Source organism: Lontra canadensis, unplaced genomic scaffold (genome assembly GCF_010015895.1).
Source record: "Lontra canadensis isolate GAN:19392208 unplaced genomic scaffold, GSC_riverotter_1.0 scaffold66, whole genome shotgun sequence".
Lineage (NCBI taxonomy): Eukaryota > Metazoa > Chordata > Mammalia > Carnivora > Mustelidae > Lontra > Lontra canadensis.
In genome coordinates, this window is record NW_022631060.1 from 10,614 (window position 1) to 31,087 (window position 20,474).

At 43.6% G+C, this 20,474-nt stretch overlaps 1 protein-coding gene across 1 annotated transcript; it reads left to right on the forward strand.

Moving 5' to 3' along the window:
• The first annotated feature begins 5,982 nt into the window (after window positions 1-5,982).
• On the forward strand, window positions 5,983-14,137 carry FAM111A (family with sequence similarity 111 member A). Its single transcript, XM_032879889.1, has 5 exons — window positions 5,983-6,203; window positions 8,836-8,865; window positions 10,282-10,362; window positions 10,904-11,018; window positions 12,302-14,137. Exons 4-5 carry the CDS (start codon window positions 10,941-10,943, stop codon window positions 14,135-14,137), a joined length of 1,914 nt encoding a protein of 637 aa, XP_032735780.1. The 5' UTR covers window positions 5,983-6,203; window positions 8,836-8,865; window positions 10,282-10,362; window positions 10,904-10,940.
• The last annotated feature ends 6,337 nt before the right edge of the window (window positions 14,138-20,474 follow it).

Genomic DNA, 20,474 nt, shown 5'->3' on the forward strand with positions numbered 1-20,474 from the left:
CCATAGCACAGTATTAGGATCCTGGTAGAGGATAAGCTGATAAAGAATGGTGGTTAGAAACCCTTCCTCTGTGTTATGGAAAGTATATTTGGGAGATCACATCTATAAGTGCTTGTGCAAAACCAGATGATAGTGTATGAATTAGCAGTGCAAAGTGTGCCTTTTTAGACAAGACGACTAAAAAACACTGTAGACGCTTGATACCAGGAGGACAGATAGGCCAAAATAATACAGTTACTACGTATTGAGAAATTAGTGTGTACCTGAAATTATTCTCACAACTTCTTGTGGATTATCTCATTCAACATTTAATAAAACAATAGATATTGTCATCGTCCCTTTTTCAAAATTGAAGAAACTGAAACCCACCTTTCTTAAAATTGCAAAAATGATGAACTTGATGGTGAGGATTTGAATTCAGGCAGTCAGACTTCAGAGTTGGTTTTTGGCCAACACAAAATATGCCAAATGATAATACTGACTCAAGATACAAACAAATGTTTTGGAGTGCAGAGAGGAGAATGCCTCATTCACACTCAAGAAATTAAGGCAGTTTCATCTGAGAAAGATCTTACAGGATGAATAGAATTTCACTAGGGAAGTGTATCCAGCATGAGGGAATAGTTTGAGTCAAGTCATACACACATGAAGACATATCTGGGAGCAGTCTCGATAGACTTGATGATACGGAAGAATTCAAGAATGTGGTAGCTAATAATGCTGGGAAGATAGTTTGGGGAAAGATTCCAGTAGGCTTTATTTTAATCAGAACTTCTTTCTCAGGAAAAAATCCTCTAATTGTGAAATAATGAAGCGGGTTCATTGAGTTAGAATTAAATGAAATGTAAGATTAATTTCTTCTAATCACTAGCCACATTTCAGGTCCACAGTAGCCATGTGTTGGTAATGGCCGCCATATTGGACAAACAGATGTAGAACATTTCCATCACTGAGGAAAGTTCCACGGGACAGTGCTGCACCAGGTTCAGGACGTCTGTGGCCTTGCTATGCCAAGTGTGATCTACACACACCAGCAACACTGATCTTGCCTGAGAGCTTATGACACCTCTCTGATCTGCCTTTTAACAAGACCCCAACCCCCAGATGATTCACAATTTCTCAAATTAAAAGTTGAGAAACACTGATCTGAGATACCCTTATAGTTGGATACTCCTTATGGTGAAATATTTATTTAGCTTATATAGTATTGTTTCAAAAGGGGAAATTTTTAACCCTGTGAGAAAAGAAAAGGGATTCATGGTCGCTGTGTCAGGAAAGTACAGAGAACTGGGCTGAGCTTTAATGCAGCACCACTCGGTTGTTTCAAGGATTCATTTATGTTTCCCATCACTACGCTCTGCTTTTCATGCTGCCCTCTGGCTGGTTTTCTGCATGGTGACAACAGAACTTTGGTAATTTCAGAGTGCATACCTGTATTCGCTGCCATTTAGATAATGAGTCCATCCTGGGACGCTGAGAAAAAATCCTTTGGCATGTAACTTTCCACCATTGCTCTACCAAACTATGTGGCTCAAGGAGACACTTGATCAAGCAAGGCCTGTCCCTGAGCTGGCATGAATTCATTCCTGTAGACATTTATAGTTGTGACAAATGGCAGAGCTGTGCAGTGGATTTTTTTTTAAAGATTTTATTTATTTATTTGACAGACAGAGATCACAAGTAGGCAGAGAGGCAGGCAGAGAGAGAGAGATGAGGAGGCAGGCTCCCCGCTGAGCCGAGAGCCTGATGTGGGGCTCGATTCCAGGACCCTGGGATCATGACCTGAGCCAAAGGCAGAGGCTTAACCCACTGAGCCACCCCGGTGCCCCTGTGCAGTGGATTTTTGGAAAAGAGCAGCAGTATGCTTTAAGTCCTTACACTCCATGCTTAAGGATTTGGGTTTCGTTCTGTATGTCAAGAAGTGTGTACAGGTTTTATCCTTGAATTTTTAAAGAGGAGGTTTTAACTTAAAATTTTGGCTAAATTATTCATCTTGAAATTCCTATGGCTACACTGTTTAGTATGATAGCCACTAGCCACATGTGGCTATTTAAATTTAACTTCAACTTAATTAAAGTTAAGTAATAAAAATATATAATATATAAGATACATAATTCAGACCCTCACTCACAGTGAGTGCACCTCACCTGAGTCTGACATCCTGGGTAGGGTAGATATGTTAGGCATCTCCATCAGTTACCCAAGAATAAATATAAGAAATTACTTATAGATCTTTCTGGATAAAAATTACAAGATTTATTGGAAGACAATGAAAAGGGATCTAAATTGATGTTGAACTATAAGATACTTAGGCATAGAAAAGCTCAACATACTTAAGATGTCAGTTCATCCTAAATTCACATATTGATTTAATATAATCTCAATTAGGAGTGTGACAGTGTATTTTTGAGGCACTTAATAAGATGACTAAAAGTTAATGGACGAACAAAGGACCAATAGCCAAGACATTGATGAGTATAAAGAGTAAAGTGAGGAGAATGTCCCTATCAGATATGAATGCTTATTATAAGGTTGTACTAATTAAGAGAGTATTTGGCCAGACGTAGAAAACTAGCACTAGCACAGAGCAGAGAGCATGGAGACAAACCATAAAATATATGAAAATGTCTTTGTATTAGTTTGTCAGGTTTGCTGTAACACAGTACCACAAACTGGGTTCCTTAAACATCAGACATTTATTGTCTCATGGTTCTTGAGGTTCAGAGCCCAAGGTCAAGGTGTCAGTATGCTTGTCAGCTTCTGTGAGCTCTGAGGGAATGATCAGAGACCTCTCTCCTTGGCTCGTGGGTGGCCATCTTTCTCGTGTGTCTCTTCATATGGTCTTTCTTTTATGTACGTCTGTCTCTCTGTCCCAGTTTCTCCTCTTTCTAAGGACATGAGTCAGATTAGAGTAGGGACCCACCTTACTCCAGTATGAACTCATCTAAACTAACTACAAAAACCCTGTCACATCCTGAGGTAATGGGGGTTAAGAATTCCACATATGAACTTTGGGGCGGGGGGTGCAGAGTTCAGCCTATACTCTCATATGGTAAAACTGACAGTTATGATCAGTGGAGAAAGGGTGAATGATTCAATATTAGTTCTGGGAAAATTATTTATCTCTGAAGCAAAAATTTTTAAAAGACTGAAACCTCCGTCAGGCCATATACAAAAAAAAGAATATACAAAATATTGTAAATATGTATATACATATTTATATATGTATAAATATGTATATATACATATATACATGTATATACAAAATATTGTAAATATGTAAATATGTAAAAAGAATATACAAAATATACAAAAAAAGGAAGTTGAGATGAAAAACTAGACTAGAAAAAGCAAGCTTTTTAGAAAAAAAAATAGACTAATTCCATGAAAGTTAATCTTATGACATAGAATGATTAATAAACTTGACAACAGAAAACTAAGGCTTTATCTTGAATGATGCCTAATGAGAATGAAAAAGCAAGCCAGATACTCAGAGTATATGTTTAACATATATAATAAGTAAACAAGTTGTATCTGGAGTATAGAAAGGATTTTCAAAAGTCAAAAGGAAAACAAATAGTCCAGTAGAAAAATGGGCAAGAGATGTGAACAGGCAGAAGCACGAAAAGAGGTTTCACTCCCATTAGTTATTAAACTAATTAATTAAGATGCCATTTCACATCTGCAAGTTGGCAAACATCAACAGTTGGGCTGTACAGTCTTTTGATGAGGATGCAGATGTAAGGAGATTCTTACTACCCACTGGGGGAAATGCAAGGTGGTACAACTATTCTGTAAATAATACAGTGGTATTTAATAAAGGGAAGTATTCAGAGATCCTAAATTGGAGGAGTCTCACTCCTACCCCTGAGTGACATTCTTGCACATGTGTACCAGGCAACATTCAAGGATATTCACAGCAGAATGGAACCACTGTTTTTAGTAGAAAAAAACCTGGAAATGACCTAAATGTGCATACACGGTTAATTGTTTCAGTGGATTTTATTTAACTGTAGAAGTGAATGTGGCTCAGTCAGTTAAGCAGCTGCCTTCGGCTCAGGTCATGATCCCAGGGTCCTGGGATCGAGTCCTGCATCTGGCTCCCAGCTCTGCAGAGAGCCTGCTTCTCCCGTCCCTCTGCCTGCTGCTCTGCCTACTTGTGCTCTTTATTTCTCTGTCAGATAAATGAATAAAATCTTTAAAAAAAAAAAAAAGAAGTGAATGTAAGACTCCATCAGTTAGAATTAGTCTCAGAAAAGTAGTGAAAGAAATCACAAAACAAACTTAATAGGATGTCTTTCCATAAAATCGAAACAAGGCACAACCATACAGTGTGGTACTTCTATTTTAACAATATATGTTTATGTACCTAAAGAAATGTAAACAAAATATCAGTTTAAAACAAATTCAGGGGGTGCCTGGGTGGCTCAATGGCTTAGGCTTCTGCCTTTGGCTCAAGTCATGATCCCAGGGTCCTGGGATCGAGCCCCGCATCAAGCTCCCTGCTCAGTGGGGAGCCTGTTTCTCCCTCTGGCTCTGCTATTCCCCCTGCTTGTACTCTTTCTCTCTCTTTCTCTCTCTCTCTCTGTTAGATAAATAAATAAAACAAATTCAGGATGAGTGTCTTTAAGAATGAGAGAGAGATATAAGGTAAAAGAGGAGCTTCTTATAAATTGTAATATGTTATTTCTTAATCTGGGACGTAGATACAGAGATGTTTGTCAGGAGATGTCCTATACTGCTTTTGCACCTAACATATATTGCAAGTTTTTCTAAATGGTATATAAGAGTTAAAATAAAGGAAGAAGCTGAGTGTGCTTCACAGAGTGCTAGCCTGGGTGGTTGAGTGGATGGTGACCCTGTTAACAGACTCAGGAAACCCAGCAAGAAGAGAAGGATTGGGAGTAAGGTTTATGACTTCAGTTTGGAAAGTCTTGAGGGTGAAATGCCTCTGATGTATCAGGGGTAGATGTCAAGGACCGAACGCCGTATTAATATCTGAAATTCAAATGAGAGGACATTGCTGCAGATACAGATTTGGAAAGAAAGTAGTAGCTGAAAATGGGAAGGAAAAGAAAGCACCATGAAAGGAAGAAACTCACTGTGCCTGAAACCAGAGCTCATTCATTCAGTAGCACTGGCCTCCCAGATAAACCAAGCCCCTCCATCCCTCCTGACTTTACTGTCTTCAGCTTTAGTCCTCAGTTCATATAGAGTAGGTCCAAGCCTTGAGAGTCCATAAGAATTCCCATCCAAGTTCTACCAAATCCTGTGCTGTCATGTTTTTCACTTATATCCTTGGTTTTCATTCCTGTTGCCATCAGATTATCAATGCTTTTTCCCAGACTATTGCCAATGGGTTCTGTGTGTGTATGTTTTCGAATACATATATTTATTTGAATATGACCATGTGTATTTTCTTGTATATCTATCCCATCCTGGGATTTATCAGTCATTTTAGTATATCACGTATTTCCTTAGTGCTGTTTAAAGAAATACAGAGTAGAACWAAACAGATACTTGTTGGGAATTTTTGAAAGGTGATGTTTCAGCTGTCCAAGAGGTGCATTAAATAACTCCAGCTTTACTATTAAGTAATGCAGATTTTAAAAACAGTCAAATTAAATGGCGACTCGCTGCAAACGCCTGCCTCATGCCTCTGCCTTCACTTCCAACACATCTCCGGGAGGGGACAGCCGGGCCTCCGGAAGCCGCGTTTCCACCCACGCACTTCCGCGGCGGGTTTCTGGCGCGCAGGCCAGAGCCTCAAGTGTCCCGCCTTCCGCTGCCCCCCTTCACCCCCACCGGGATTGCCGCGGGGATTCAGGACTCGGGGAAGGAGGGAGATGAAGCAGGCAGTGAGGGCAGCAAGAGCCCAGTGAGGCCGGTCCCTCCAGCCGCGAGGGAGGGTGCGCGGACTCCCGCAGCCGGGATTCCTGCCTGGGATTCCTGCACCTTGCAGAGCCGGGGGCCGCGCTCACCCTTTCCCGCGCTCCACTCGGCGGCTAGAGCGCGACCAATCGGCTTCCGCAGTAGAGAGCAGCCGTCCAATGAGACAAAGGGACTCGGCACCCCGCGGTCCCTCGGTCAGACGCACAGCCCGCTTACCCAGAAGGCGGAACTCCCGGCTGGAGGCGAGGGTCCCCCCAAAGTCGCGCGTGCAGGCGAGTGAAGGCTAGGTCTGGGATGAACTCTTCTCATCGGTGAGTTACCCCTTTGGTCTTGGCGCTGACTTAGAGTTTAGAGAAAATTTATTGACGGGGTCACAAAGGAGAAAAACCTCAGGCTGTGGGGGGGGGGGGGACAGAAAAAACCCGTAAACCGGAATACCGTTGTTTCCTGAAAAGACTGGGGTTTGTCTCTGGAAATCTAGAGCAGAGTAAAATAAAAGGATGTATATTTCTTTTGCAGTGCCCAAGGGGAGAGCAGGTTCTAATTTTAAAAGCTGATGTGGTTCTGAAGACCCATCGTTAACTTTATGAAAATGTTTCCTAAGAAGATCAACCTCTTTGTTTCTAAATTCTGGGTGTAGCATTATGACAAAAATTATGTTAAATGTGTTCTCTTGAGTGAGCTTCTTGCCAAGATAAAATACTCGATACTCTAGGTGACAAATGGTGACCATGTTCTCCAGCAAGTTCATCATTAAGAGAAAGTCATCTACAGTCACATCGCTTGCTGACTACATTAATATGACTTATCTTTTCATCAGCATGAATTTACTATACCAGGAAGCTTTTGCCCAGGGACATGGAAGTTGCAAATATCTTTACTATTTATTCCAGTAACTTCCTCAAAGACCTCAGCACTCTTCACTTGAAAACATCAAAGCACAGTTTCCAAACCTTCTTGAAAAATCCTTGCCTGTCACCCACTAGTCCTAAACTGTCACCCGAGGCTTACCCTATCCTAACCAATCCCCCACATAAAAGACCCGACTTAAGCCAGACTTCAAAATCTCCATAAAGAGTCCAACCTTGCTCTCCCCTTTCTGAGACATGGAAGTTCTGCTCCCCATAACCTCAAGAAGCCGCAGGCTTAGCTTTACCAACAGGCGGTTCTGTCGAGATTTCTGCGAAGCAGCACTTGACATCCTTGGAGGCCTCACAACACCGAGTAGGTTTCTGCTGCTGTGTCCCTCTGAGGTTCCTTGAACTCTCTCCAGCGCTGTGTGAACTCAGTGGTGGGGAGAGTGTATCTTGCATGCGGAGGTTCATGTCCAGCTTTGTTGTTGTTGTTGCGTTCCCCCAAGTGCTGGGTTTATTTTGCCCTTGGGAGTAAAGAAACCTTTTAAGGAATCCTTTTGATTTTCTGACCAAAACTTTAACGGGTCTACATTTGACGAAAATCCGCCTTCTTAGCAATACAGCAACAGGTCTCTACCCCTGTCAGCCTTGGCTGTCCTTGTGAGAGAGAAAAGCTCAAGGGAAGAGACGAGGCGTAGACTCCCATGTCTGGTTCTCAAACCAGCCGTGGGGACGCAAGACCTTGGGAAGATTTTGTTTCAGGCTGGAGGGACGGAGACAAACACGCTATACTTTATTCTGGAGACCCCACCCCCACCTCCCCCGCCCCCCACCTCCCACCGACGGGCAGGCCCGCTTCCCGGGTCTCCAAAGAAGCAAAGACTCAGAGGCGGCGGAGGGGTGAGGCTGTTAGAAGCCGGGCAGATAGGAAAGTGGAAGGAACCCAGCAGCCAGCCGAGCAGCGGATCGAGTGGGGCAGGACACCTTCTGGAACCTCAGCTCCCGCCTACAGCTCGCGCGCCCCAGCATCCGCCCGCCCCGCCGGCCCAGCCCGCCCAGCTCGCAGGGACGCCCCTCCCAGGCCTGCTCCCCGAGGAAGCTCAGAGGCCTTGGCTTCCTCCTATAAGCACCGAACACGCCTGGGCGCGGGATTCAAGTCCCGGGTGCTGGCGGCCGGCGAGGAGTAGGTGAGCGCGCGTGAGCCTGGAGCGGAGGGTGAAGCTGAGGGGCTGGGGTCCTCTGGCCTGGGCGGGACAGCGCCGCCCACCCACGGGGCCCAGATTTGGGCCCGGTTTGATTTCCGTGGCTGCAGCTTGTTGCGCCACGGGGGCGGGTGGGGGGCGGTGGCGTCCTTGCAGGGGGGCCTAGGTCAGCCGAGACCCGGTCCCTCTCCTGCAGTCTGGCTCAGCTCTGTGCACTTGTTCCAGAGAGGAGGGGGCGGAGAAGGAAAGAGGAGGGAGAAGAGAGGGAGAAAACTAGGGGAGGAGTAGGAGAGGAAGGGGCGGGGAGGACCTAGTAGGTGGAGAAGCAGCGGGAGGGCGAGGAGGTAAGAGGAAGAGGGGAAGAGAGAGATGGGTTCGGGAGGAATTCCAAGGGAGAGCCTCTGGGTGGGCAGGAAATGGACCAAGAACAGGCCGCATATCTTTATCTCCTTACTGGAGGACATAGGGCAGCCCTTCAGGTAGGTCAGCAGAGCTTTCTCCAACTCTGAGAGTGGGCTGCAGTAGGATGCCCAGCTAAGGACACTTCACCTTTGCTATTACGGGACTCAGGCTGGACACCGGAAATGATGTTGGAGGGGAATGTTAGGGTGTTTTCTTAATCTCTTGCCCCTTTCCACTGTGAATGCTGGAGTTAATCCCAGTGTAGTGCAAAATTCGCATTTCTTTCTGTCTACTTTATATTCCTTTTTTGGTCCATATGTAATAACCACTCTTAAATCTCCTGGGTTCTCACTCAGTCCCTAAGATTGGGTCATCATCAACTGACACACTGAAACCGCAGATTTCTTAATTGTTGGACAGTAAGTCCTTGCCTTCAAGGATCTTACAACACAGCCCAGTGATAGGTATCTATTTTGTTTTCCCAGGTTCTCTGCTGTTGAAAAAGTATCCCTGTGGTAAGTATATTGATACAAAATAATAATAATAGTAGTAATATTTACTGGGCAACCTGTTATGTGCCAGGCACTGTTCCGAAAGTCTTTTCATGCATTGTATTTTTTAATCTTCACAAGGGAGTCAGATTCCACTACTCCTCCCGTGTTAGAGCTGTGGACAGTGAGATGGACAGGGGTTAATTAACATGCCCACGGTCAGGCAGCTCGTAAATGGTAAGCTGATATTTGAACCCAGGTGGTCTTATAAAAACTCACCTTGATGTAGCACCTTCAGATTCTGTAGCTCACCTGTCCTTGCCTCATTTTACAAACAGGAGAGTTAGGCTCAGAGACGCTGCAGTTTCCTGGGCAGCTCATTAGCAGTAAAGAATGAAGCCACAGCTCCTGCTCCACAGTGAAACGGTTAGGAGAACAGTCATTGTCTTTAGAGAACTTGCCCTTGACCAAAAAACAGGTGGGCTAGAGCGTAAAAACATGAAGCAGCAGCCAGGGAGTTGAACACTCTGCAGACAGCTTCTCTGTTCTTTTTAATAAATCAGGGCTTTTTCTAGGATGAAGGAGGCTTAAGAGACATAATAACTAAAGACAACTAGTGCACCTCGATTGGATGGTCAAATAAATTAGGATTGTGATTAGGCAAGAAAAAGTTCTTAATTTGTAGAGCTGGAAAGAGATAATTAGGGATAAAATGTCATGATGTATCTAAGTGTAAAATAATCTAGGAAAATAAAAGGATGATGCAAATTTATCCAAAAAATGAATCATCATTAACTCTATGTGATAGGCATATGCAGAGCCATTATCCTATTCTCTATTTTGTTGCTGTTGTTGTTCCCATTTGAAAATGTTTGTAACCAAAAGTATACTTTCTGGAGCTTTGTGACCTTGAGTAAATAGCTTAATCTCTCTAGATGTTCAAGTTTTTTATTAGTAGAATGGAACTAATAATACCAATTACACAGAGTTGGAAGAATTAAATGAAGTAATTTATTAAAATGCACTTAGGATGGGTCATAGCACCTCCTGTGCTTGCTCCATTCATTCATTGGATCTTTACAAATGTGTCCTTTTTTTTTTTTTTTAAGATTTTATTTATTTGTCAGAGAGAGAGAGCACAAGCAAGGGGAACAGGAGGGGGAGAAGCAGACTCCGTGCTGAGCAGGAAGCCCAATTCGGGACTTGATCCCAGGACCCTGAGATCATGACCTGAGCCGAAGGCAGACGTTTAACCGACTGAGCCACCCAGGCACCCCACAAATGTGTCTTTATTGAGAGATCACCATATGCCAGGCATCGTGGTACATGTTGGGATCTGAAAACAGAGCTGCTGCCCTCCCTGGCTTTTGTTCTATTTACTGCTAATGAAGATTTCACTGTTTTATTTACATTGTTCATGCTCTTCTGAGGAGACATCAGAGGAAAGATAGAAGAGAAAAGTATCCCTTTAAACAAACCAAAAAACCAAGCAGCAACTAAACTTCTTGACTATCTTCCCAGGCAAACTCTCATCCCAAGATGATTTTGTCTTTATGGCTCTTTTCCCATCCATTCCCCTGTAATTACACCATCCCTGTGCCATCTCCACCTTAAATGGGGGCCAGATTTTAACCTCCGTGTAACTAGAACACACTTTTTAATTCTCATACTACAAACCCTTCTGCATTTGAATTCCATCTCTATCACGTGGCTCTGGCCTTAAGGGTCACCTACCTCCTCTGAGTTACAGTTTCTTCATCTGCAAAAAGCAAATACACCAGCTTTGCATGGTTTCTGTGGGAACTGGCAATCAGAGACAATTTCTGTAAAGTATTTAGAATGGTACCTACCAAGCAGTGGTCTATAAAAGGGAGCTTTTATCATCCAGTGAGTGATCGTAGTCGTTGGGTAAATATTTACTTGCTAAGTTAACATCTCTTAGCAAGAGAGGGATGCTAGAGGCCAAGGGGAGGGGTGGGATGTGGGGTCCCATCAATGTTACCCTCTACAATTAACATAGCTATGAAAATACCACTCTAACTTGAACCTTTTTTGAAATTAGTGTTTAGAGTGAACTGTCTATTCATCTTCAAACCATCATGAGCCCTAAGAAGATCAGGTCACAGATCACATTCGATGAGAAGAAAAATATGAAAATTGAGCACTATTTCTCTCAGGTATGTTTGTAAATATGTTTATTTACTGTTTATGGAACGTGCCAATACGAGACATAGCTCTTCTTGACACTGGATGTCATAGTTCTTTCTGCCAAGAAATTGCCTCTTTGTAGGTTGATGATATTAAAGTAAAATCTTTCTCATCCATTTTATTCTTTTAGTGTTAATACAGATCTTGGTCACATCAAAACAGCCTTCAGTAAAAAGCTATTGTAACACTTCCTGAACAACAACAACAATGAATCTACTATAATGTATTACAGTCAACTGTGGAATAAAAAAATTAATACTATTTCAAAGCATGAAAATATATAAGCTAATCTCTTTGATCACAGTAATAACCTACATTTGTACTGTGCTTTCTAGTGTATGAAACAAATTTTAAAATAATCATCCTTATCATAACCTTGTTAGGCAGGGAGGAAAGATTTTTATTATCCTCAGTTTATTTATGCAGAGAGAGAAATGCCTTCTTGCTTGAGACAGAAGTGAAGGGAAGACTTGCATTTACTTTTACTGACATTAGGGCTCTTTCTAATAATGGAGCTCTGTTATCATATCAAACCCTCAGTTTCTTTCCTGAGTCTGAAATCCTCCTTGCATTTATCAAGAAGCAGACTAGGAGAATTTTGAGAATTTGAGTATGCAATGTAAAAGCTTTCCTTTGTTTTCTTTCATCTGGTTGTAACTGAAATATCCAAGTATCTAGGAAAGCTGAGACAAGCCTAGTTATGCTTCTCTTTGTCCTACTTCATGACAGAGCCAGCCAATAGCCATGTACTACCCAGTTCCCTTACTTGAAAATGTCCCTATCTGCCCTAGAATCTTCTGAAGAGTTGGAAATCCATTACAGTGTCCCAACAAGGATGTTTCTGACAATGCTGGGCTGAGGAGATGCTCTCTGAGAGTTTGTTTTGTTGTGCCCAGAGTAAACTTATATTACCTTATGCTCCTTTTTTTTTTTTTTTTTTTTGGATCCAGAATATTAGCACCATTACAAAGAAGGGAAATAAAAGTTAATCTCTTAATGTGCCAGTCATCGTGCTGGGTATTGTCACCTAGGACGTTGCACTGAATCTTTACAACCATCCTGCCCTGTTATTTCCATGACCAGCAAGTTCTGTCCACACCAATGCCATGATGAATATGACTTGGGGGACAATATCTCATTCAGACATAGAAATCAAATGCTCTTAATTTTTCAGGGAGTTTCTGGTATATGATGAATCCTCCTTGTGTAAGGTTGTATTCAGAGTTTTAAAGCATGTAACATTTATTTTTAGGTCAATAAAAACCAGGAGAATAATTCTGATATTCCTCAAATGAAGATGGGTGCTAGAAAAGGTCCAAAACATATAACTAACACCCAGGCTCAAGGACCCAAAGACCAGACCGGGCCCCCAAAGAAGACAATTTACATCACCTTGGCTGTGAACTCCAGAAAACACGTGCTCACACACAGTGAAGGGGATAGCTTATATGCAGCACTCAACACGTTAAAGGCTGTCAAGAAGGAAATAAAAACTCAGCAGGGCAAAGAGATGCTGGTGCGTGGCATGGAAGGCATCGAAGGATACATCAATCTTGGGATGCCCCTCACTTGCTTTCCTGAAAGCTGCCACGTGCTAATCACATTTGCCCAGAGTAGAAGTAGACAGAAAGAAGGGAGCCCGGTATTTGGCCGGCATGACAAGGTATCCCCTGACTGTGTCAAATTTTATATTCATGTGATTGGGAAGAGAAAGAAGAGGATAGTCAAGCGCTGGCATCTTCACAAAGAAGGGTGCAAACTCTGTGTCTACGCTTTCAAAGGAGAAACCATCAAGGACGCAGTGTGCAAGGACGGCAGGTTTCTCTCCTTTCTGGAGAAAGAGGACTGGAAACTCATCAAAAACCATGACTCCATTCTAGAAAGCACGCAGACTGTTGACAACCTAGAAGGCGAGTTCTTTGAGATTGAAGTTGAAAAAAGAACGCGCTGTGGAGCAGGAGCTTCTCAAAATTTGGAGTCAGAGGAACGAAACACCTCTGTGTTGAGAGAAGAAATTGTGGCTCAGTACCCCAGTTTGCAGAGAGAAAGTGAAAAAATCAGAGATAACTTCAAGAAAAAATTGGAAAAGAAAAAGAACAAAACTTCATTATTTAAACTGCATAAAGTAACCTTTGGGAAACTGACAAAAAACTCTACCCCAGTTAAAATGCACAAACTTCTTTCTCATCTCAGTGACTCAGTTGGGTACCTGTCATGGGACAACAATGGAAATACGGGTTCTGCCACCTGCTTTGTTTTTAATGAGTTGTTTATTTTAACTTGTCGACACGTGGTAAGTGACATTGTGGGAGAGGGAATAGACCCAAGTAGGTGGGCAGACATAATTGGTCAGTGCGTAAGAGTGACGTTTAGTTACGAAGGGCCCCCCGAGAAAGAAGAGAACTGCTTTCTCGTTGAGCCTTGGTTTAGGGTATCTGATGCCACTCTCGATTACGCTGTTCTGCAACTGAAGGCCAATGGACAGCAGGTGCCTTTGGGACTCTATTCTAGAGTTGCTCCTGCGCCATCTAGTGGGCTCATCTATATCATCGGCCACCCGTATGGAGAGGCAAAGTCTAGTGATGCTTGCACTGTGATCCCTCTGGAGCAGGGAGCGGAGAAATTTCAGGAACATCCTCAGCCTAGAGGGGGAGAGGGTAGCAGTGATGACATGCAATATATTCATATGTACACTCAAAGAAGCTTCCAGAAAATAGCTTACGATCCTGATGTGATTACCAATGACACTTCTTTTTACTTTGGGGCTTCTGGCTCCCCAGTGTTTGATGCAAAAGGTTCATTAGTAGCCATGCATACTGCTGGCTTCACTTATAATCACCAGATTGGGTTATCTCATATCATTGAGTTCGGCTGTACTATGGAATCCATCCTCCTTGATATGACGCGAAACCACGGGCAGTGGTTTACAGAAGAATGTGTAAATCAGCCAAATACAGAACAATGTGTCCATCAGCCAAATACAGAACAATGTGTCCATCAGCCAAATACAGAACAATGTGTCCATCAGCCAGATACAGAACAATGTGTCCATCCGCAAGATGTGGAAATGGTGAGTGACGAGGATTGAAGATGGTGAGAATTCAGTCTATTTACTCGCTTCCGGGGGATTACCCATGGAGTTGTTATTCCACAGGCAATGGTGATCATTCCCTAAATTCCAAAATGGTTACTTTTGTTTAAAAAAATTGCCGTAATAGAGCACTTCTTACGCACTTCTCTAAAGACATGAAGACTATAATCCCGGGCTGTTAACCCCCTTTTAAAGTCAACCAATGGGAAGAACGATGGGATTGTGACACTAACGCGCATGTGCATGCGGCGTGCGGGTTTTCCGTGTTTTCTGTGCCTTCCCCTAAATTCAGTTGCTTGAAGGCAGTATCTATCACATGTTCATCTCTTTATCCCCAGTGCCTGGAAGATGGAAAGTAAATGCTTAGAAAATATGTGGGTCAATCTATAGCACAGTTTGGCTGCTGTTCATCTTAAGTGAGGAACTAAATGCTTGGTTAGAAATAATCTCACACAGAATCTTTAGGATTTCCCAAATCTTCATATTACTAAAACTCAGGATGCATGTGTTCTGAAATTCAGAGGGTAAAACATTATTCTTGTATTGATTAGTCTATTCGGGCAAAGAGAATATCGTAAAGATCCTATCACTGTGATCTTAAGTCCTTGGTTTTTACCTTTTCTGTTCAAGATCACATAGCACATTACATTTAGCTGTTAATGTCTCTTTAGGCTCCTCTTGCCTGTTGCAATTTCTCAGACTTTGACTAGTGACCTTGACAGTTAGAAAGAGTAGTGCTCAGGTGTTTTGTGGGATGCCCTTCTGTTGGAATTTGTCTGATGATTAGCCTGGGGTTGTGGGGTTTGGAGAGTAAGACCAGAGGGGCAAAGTGCCTTTTCACCACATGACATCAAGGGTTTGCATATCCCTTTGACATATTCTCATCAGTGTGTTGTTTGTTTCCTGTTTGTTTGTTTGTTTGCTTGTTTTGAGCACTTTCTTAGGCTGTGGTCCAGGCTCTGCTTGTAAATTTCCTGCCCCAGCCCTAGAATCAGCCATTTCTCCAAGGAGCCCTGGAGAACAGTATTAGAAACCAAGATTGGGTACTAAGTATGCTTGTTGCTATTGGGTGCTCTTTCTTTTATGCTCGTTCAGCTGATGGAGAAAAGAAATATGTGTGTGTCTATTAGCTTCTGTACAGTCATCCTTCCCAGCTTATTCTTGATCTTGCTTTCTGGGGCTCTGGTTTCCTGTGGTCAGATGATCTTCCTTCTGACTTATCGCCAGAAGGTCAATGATAGCCTAACGCTGGGTGACGGCACCTGTCAGCCAGCTCATTTCCTCCCATCAGGTGGGCATTTTACCACTTCACGTCATCATAACAAGGAGGAGGAGTGCAGTGCAATAAGGTATTTTGAGAGAGGGAGAGAGATGGCATTCACATCACTTTTATTTCAGTGTATTGTTAAAATTGGTCTATCTTCTTATTAGGGATTGCTAATCTCTCACCGTGCCTCATTTATACATTAAACTTCATCATAGGTGTGTGTGTATAGAGGAAAAAACAGAGCATATGCAGGTTTCAGGCATCCCCTAGGGGTCTTGGAAAGTGTACTCCGCAGATAGGGGGAGGGCTGCCGCAGGTACCACGTATCTGCAAACATTCCTACGTCTGACTGTCTGGATGTATCATAAGCTGAACATTCTTACTGATGTCTCCCACTGCAGTCCAGTCCCACATGGGTCATTTTCGCCTCCTCCCTTGCTCATCTGTGAACTCCCAGTCCAACAGGGAGAAACCTGGCTCCGACCATCCCCGACCCACTTAATTGTTCAATTCGGTTTTCATGCAAAGCGGCATCAGAATTGTTCACCTGTACTAGTGGGAGGAGGGGTGCGTGGTCAATTACAGGGCAGTGTGTATGTGCCATCTCTTTGCCTCTAGTTCTTAAAGACTCACTCGCAAAGTGACTGGGGTCAGCACCTGTCCTTCCACACCCCGCAGCGAGGTGTTTTGCACATTTGCAGTGCAGTTGGAGTCTCTTGTCACTATCTCCACTCTTACCTCTCTCCTCCCAGCCTAAGTGACGTTTAAAATTTGCATATCTTGGGCGACCGACTCTCGGTTTTAGCACAGGTCCTGGTCTCTGAGGGGTTTCGGGATCGGGTCCCAAGTGGGGCTTCGCGCTCAGAGCCAAGTCTGCTGGAGGACTCTCTCCTTCTCCCTCTGCTCCTCCCCCTGCTCATGCTGTCTCTCTCTAAAAATGAATAAATGAATAAATCTTTTTTAATTTGCGTAGATCAAGGTTCACTGTCCATGCTGTGAGTTCTGTGGTCTTAACAAGTGTATAATGTCATGTGTCCACCATTACAATGTTGTGCAGAACTCTTTCACAGCCTAAAAGTCCCCCGGGCTTCACCCGCTTCTAGCCTTCCTCTCCCCTGTACCCCTTGGGGACCACGGATGCATTTACTGTCTTTATAGTTTTGCCTTTTTCCAGAAGGTCCCCAGAGTAGAACCCTGCAGTAGGCAGCCTCTTCAGCTCGACTTCTCTCACTGAGCAATATTCAACGAAGTTCGCGCTGCACCTTTTTGTGGCTTGAGAGCTCATCTATTTCTGCCACTGACTACTGTTCTCTTGTGTGGATATACCGCCGTTTGTGTACTCTTTCACCTGTTGGAAGATATCTTAGTTGCTTCCGTGTTTGGCGATTATGAATAAAGCGGCTCTCAGCGTTTGCATACAAATGTTTGTGTGAACCCAAGTTCTCAACTCAATTGGGTAAATAAATACTTCAGCGTGATTCCCGGACTGTCTGGCAAGATTGTGTTTAACTCTGGGAAGATCTTCCAAACCGTGTTCCGACGGGCGAGGCCGTGATGTTTTGCCTTCCCAGCAGCAGTGGTGAGCGAGAGTTCCCGCTGCTTCCTGTCCTCACTAGCATTTTGTGGTGTCAGGTTCTTTTATCGATTGGAGGCCTACTCATAATATGGAAATGCCTGGTATTCTTAAGGGGATTATGGGATTTATTCATGAAATTTGGGCTTTCTTGGATGTGTACAGACGTACAGTATGAGTCTGGAGTCTGTCAGGAGAATAAAGCCACGGAATTATCTTTAATTCAGAGCACTTTTGGGCTCTGAACTTCTGAAAGTGGGAGAGGAGACCAGAAACCTAGGGAAATATTAACCAGGACCCTTTGTGGGAGGAAAAATATATTGATGTTTAGGTAACATAACAGAAAAAGTTAGAGGTTGCAGGGGCTTGAACTGTGCTTCCCAGAAACATATGTCCAAGTCCTAACCACTAGTACCTGTGAGTTTTGGGGAAATAGATTGTGTGGATATAGTTAAGTTGATCTCTAGGGAAGACCATCCTGGATTTAGAGTGGGCCCTAAATCCAATGACTGGGGTCCTTACCAGGGAAAGGAGAGTTTTAACACATCCTAGAAAGAAGGCCTTGGTGGGGGAAGGGGGAGAAGAAGAAAAGGAGGATGTGCAGATCTGAGAAGCCAGGGATGGGACAGTGGGGGTGATGAGCAAAGGGAAGGAGGAGAAAGAAAACCACTGAGCAGATCAGTTTTCTTCCGGGCCCCAGCCCAGTGCAGAATCTTTTGGATTCACCTCTCCCTCACGTCTCACTCAGCAGGACCCACTTTGTCACGCATTTGCCGAGCCCCCAGTTCTCTCCAGGTCCTTCCTGGCCTCCATTCCACCTGTGGACTCTGCCCACGGTGCTCCCTGCAACTAGCTTTGGGACAACTAAAACATTAAATGTTCACTTGGTCGATCCCAAACCACCAGCAGCTGCTCAAAACCAAAAATAAAAGCAGGTAGTGACTTTCCTCTCCCTCCTCACCCCTGTTACCCTCCTTCCTCTCTACCCAAACCTCAGCTGCTTTTGGAGAAAGACAGCTAGAGATGAAGCTAAGATCACCCTGTCCCCAAGGGGGACCAAAAGCCATATACACTTGTGTCAATACAGGAGGGAGGACCCAAACTTATGGCCAAATCACCAAACAACCTTGTCCCAGAAGAGGAAAAGCTTCAGGAGAACAGGAGTGTTGGAAAGGACTGAGGGATGGAGCGGAGGCAGCTTATGCAGGGGCGGAAAGGGGTCCCTGGGCCTTAGTGCTCACCATACACCCAGTGGTACACGGAGGGGAACTAGCTCTGGGGCTTCGGTGCGGACCCTGGAGCGAGAGGACAAAGAAGGGAAAGAGACTGACAACTGCGTTCTCTCCTCCCCTGCCCATGCTTCCCTCCCTCCATAACCTGACCCCACCACCCGGAAAGTCCCTTGACTTGCATTGCCCTTGAATGGGAAGAAAGCAGTCTGAATCAAGTAGTGGGGTTTAGGCAAGACTGAGGTAGGGGAGGAAATCTGAAGTGATCCTGTGGCTGGTTGCTTTGGGGGATTCAATGATCCCTGCTGTGTTTTTGCCCAGTACTCCCCTAGTGCCACGGGATTCTCTTGTTAAGGAACCGCTTCATGTTGGACATGTAGCTTGTCCGCAAACCATTTCCCTGCTCCCCCGCCCCCGCGACGATTCCAGTAAAACTAATACAGAATTTCCAAAGAAGAAAGAGGAAATCCCAGTTTGGGCTGTGGAAGGCCAGTGGAGCGCTGAGAGAGGCCATTTCCTGGTACAACGTCGCCACCTGCTGGATACAGCCAGTAGCGCACCTTCTAAACAAAGGCAGACGTTGACCTGTTGGTAAGCCTTCTTGAAACTGACCTCCGGACTTCAGGAGGTCTCTTCCACCAGACTCGGACTCTCATTCACTGACAAAGGAAGGATCCAAAGGGGTTGGCAGTCAAATACAAACGTACACCCAGGCACCCAAGAGATAAATTCTTGAATCTTGTGTACCTTCCTATGAAGAAGGAGGTACACTGCCTCTTTGGTTTCTGAAGGCAGCAAATTCCATACCTGCCTATACCTCTTTAGCCTGTTTACAAGGGTGACAGATAGGCTGCTGGCCTTAACGTGAAGCTCAGGTTATATAGAAAGGTTCTGTGGACCTTTGCTATGGTGAAAAAAAACAAAACAGTGCTGTGTCTTGGATGGTGCAGACTCATCTAACATACGATATCACAAGTGTCAGATGAGGACAAAGATACCATGTGGAGTTGATGATAAACCCAAGTGGGAGAATCACAATACAGACTCCTGGGGTTTTGCAGCAAGATCACATCATTTGCAGTGGAGAATTTTATGCCTTTTGCTTAGCAACTCCTGGTGTGCTACTGGGCCCTGTTAAAAGTGGAACATGTCTCAAGACATCAAGTGACCACGCATCCAGAACTGTCCATTATGTTGTGACTTCCTTCAGATTTCCCAAGTCAAAATGTCAGGTGTGGCCAAAAACATTCTCTTGTAAGATCAAAGTGGTACACCCAGGATGTATGAGCAGGATAAAAGATCACAAGTCAGTTGCATGGGCAATGTGGAGAGCATCCCTACAAAGAGATCTACATCCCAATACCTGGACCCTGTAAATATGTTAAATTACACGGTAAAGGACAAATGTGGGGCATCTCTAATTGGCCATGTTAGCTTCTGAGCTCCCTGTTGGCCAAACCTGTGACAGGGCACAAGTTCGAGAAGTCACCAAGACCACCTTTAGGTTCAGTAATTTTGTAAAAGATCCATAGAAGTCAGAACACTGTTATGTTCATGGTTATGGTTTATTACAGTAAAAAATACCAATTAAAACCAGCAGAGGATATAAGAACATATTATGAGCAACTATATTTCAGCAAATTTGACAATCTGGAAGAAATACATGCATTCTTAGAGACATATAAACTACCACAACTGAACCAGGAAGAAATAGAAAACCTGAACAGACCTATAACCAGTAAGGAGATTGAAGCAGTAATCAAAAATCTCCAAACAAACAAGAGCCCAGGGCCGGATGGCTTCCCAGGGGAATTCTACCAAACATTTAAAGAATAATTAATTCCTATTCTCCCAAAACTGTTCCAAAATATAAATGGAAGGAAAACTTCCAAACTCATTTTATGAGGCCAGCATTACCTTGATCCCAAAACCAGACAAGGATTCCATCAAAAATAAGAATTATAGACCAATATCCTTGATGAACACAGATGCAAAAATTCTCACCAAAATACTCACCAATAGGACCCAACAGTACATTAAAAGGATTACTCACCACGACCAAGTGGGATTTATTCCTGGCCTACAAGGTTGGTTCAACATCTGCAAATCAATCAATGTGATACAATACATTAAAAAAAGAAAGAAAAAGAACCATATGATACTCTCAATAGATGCTGAAAAAGCATATGACAAAATATAGCATCCTTTCCTGATCAAAACTCTTCAAAGTGTAGGGATAGAGGATACATACCTCAATATCATCAA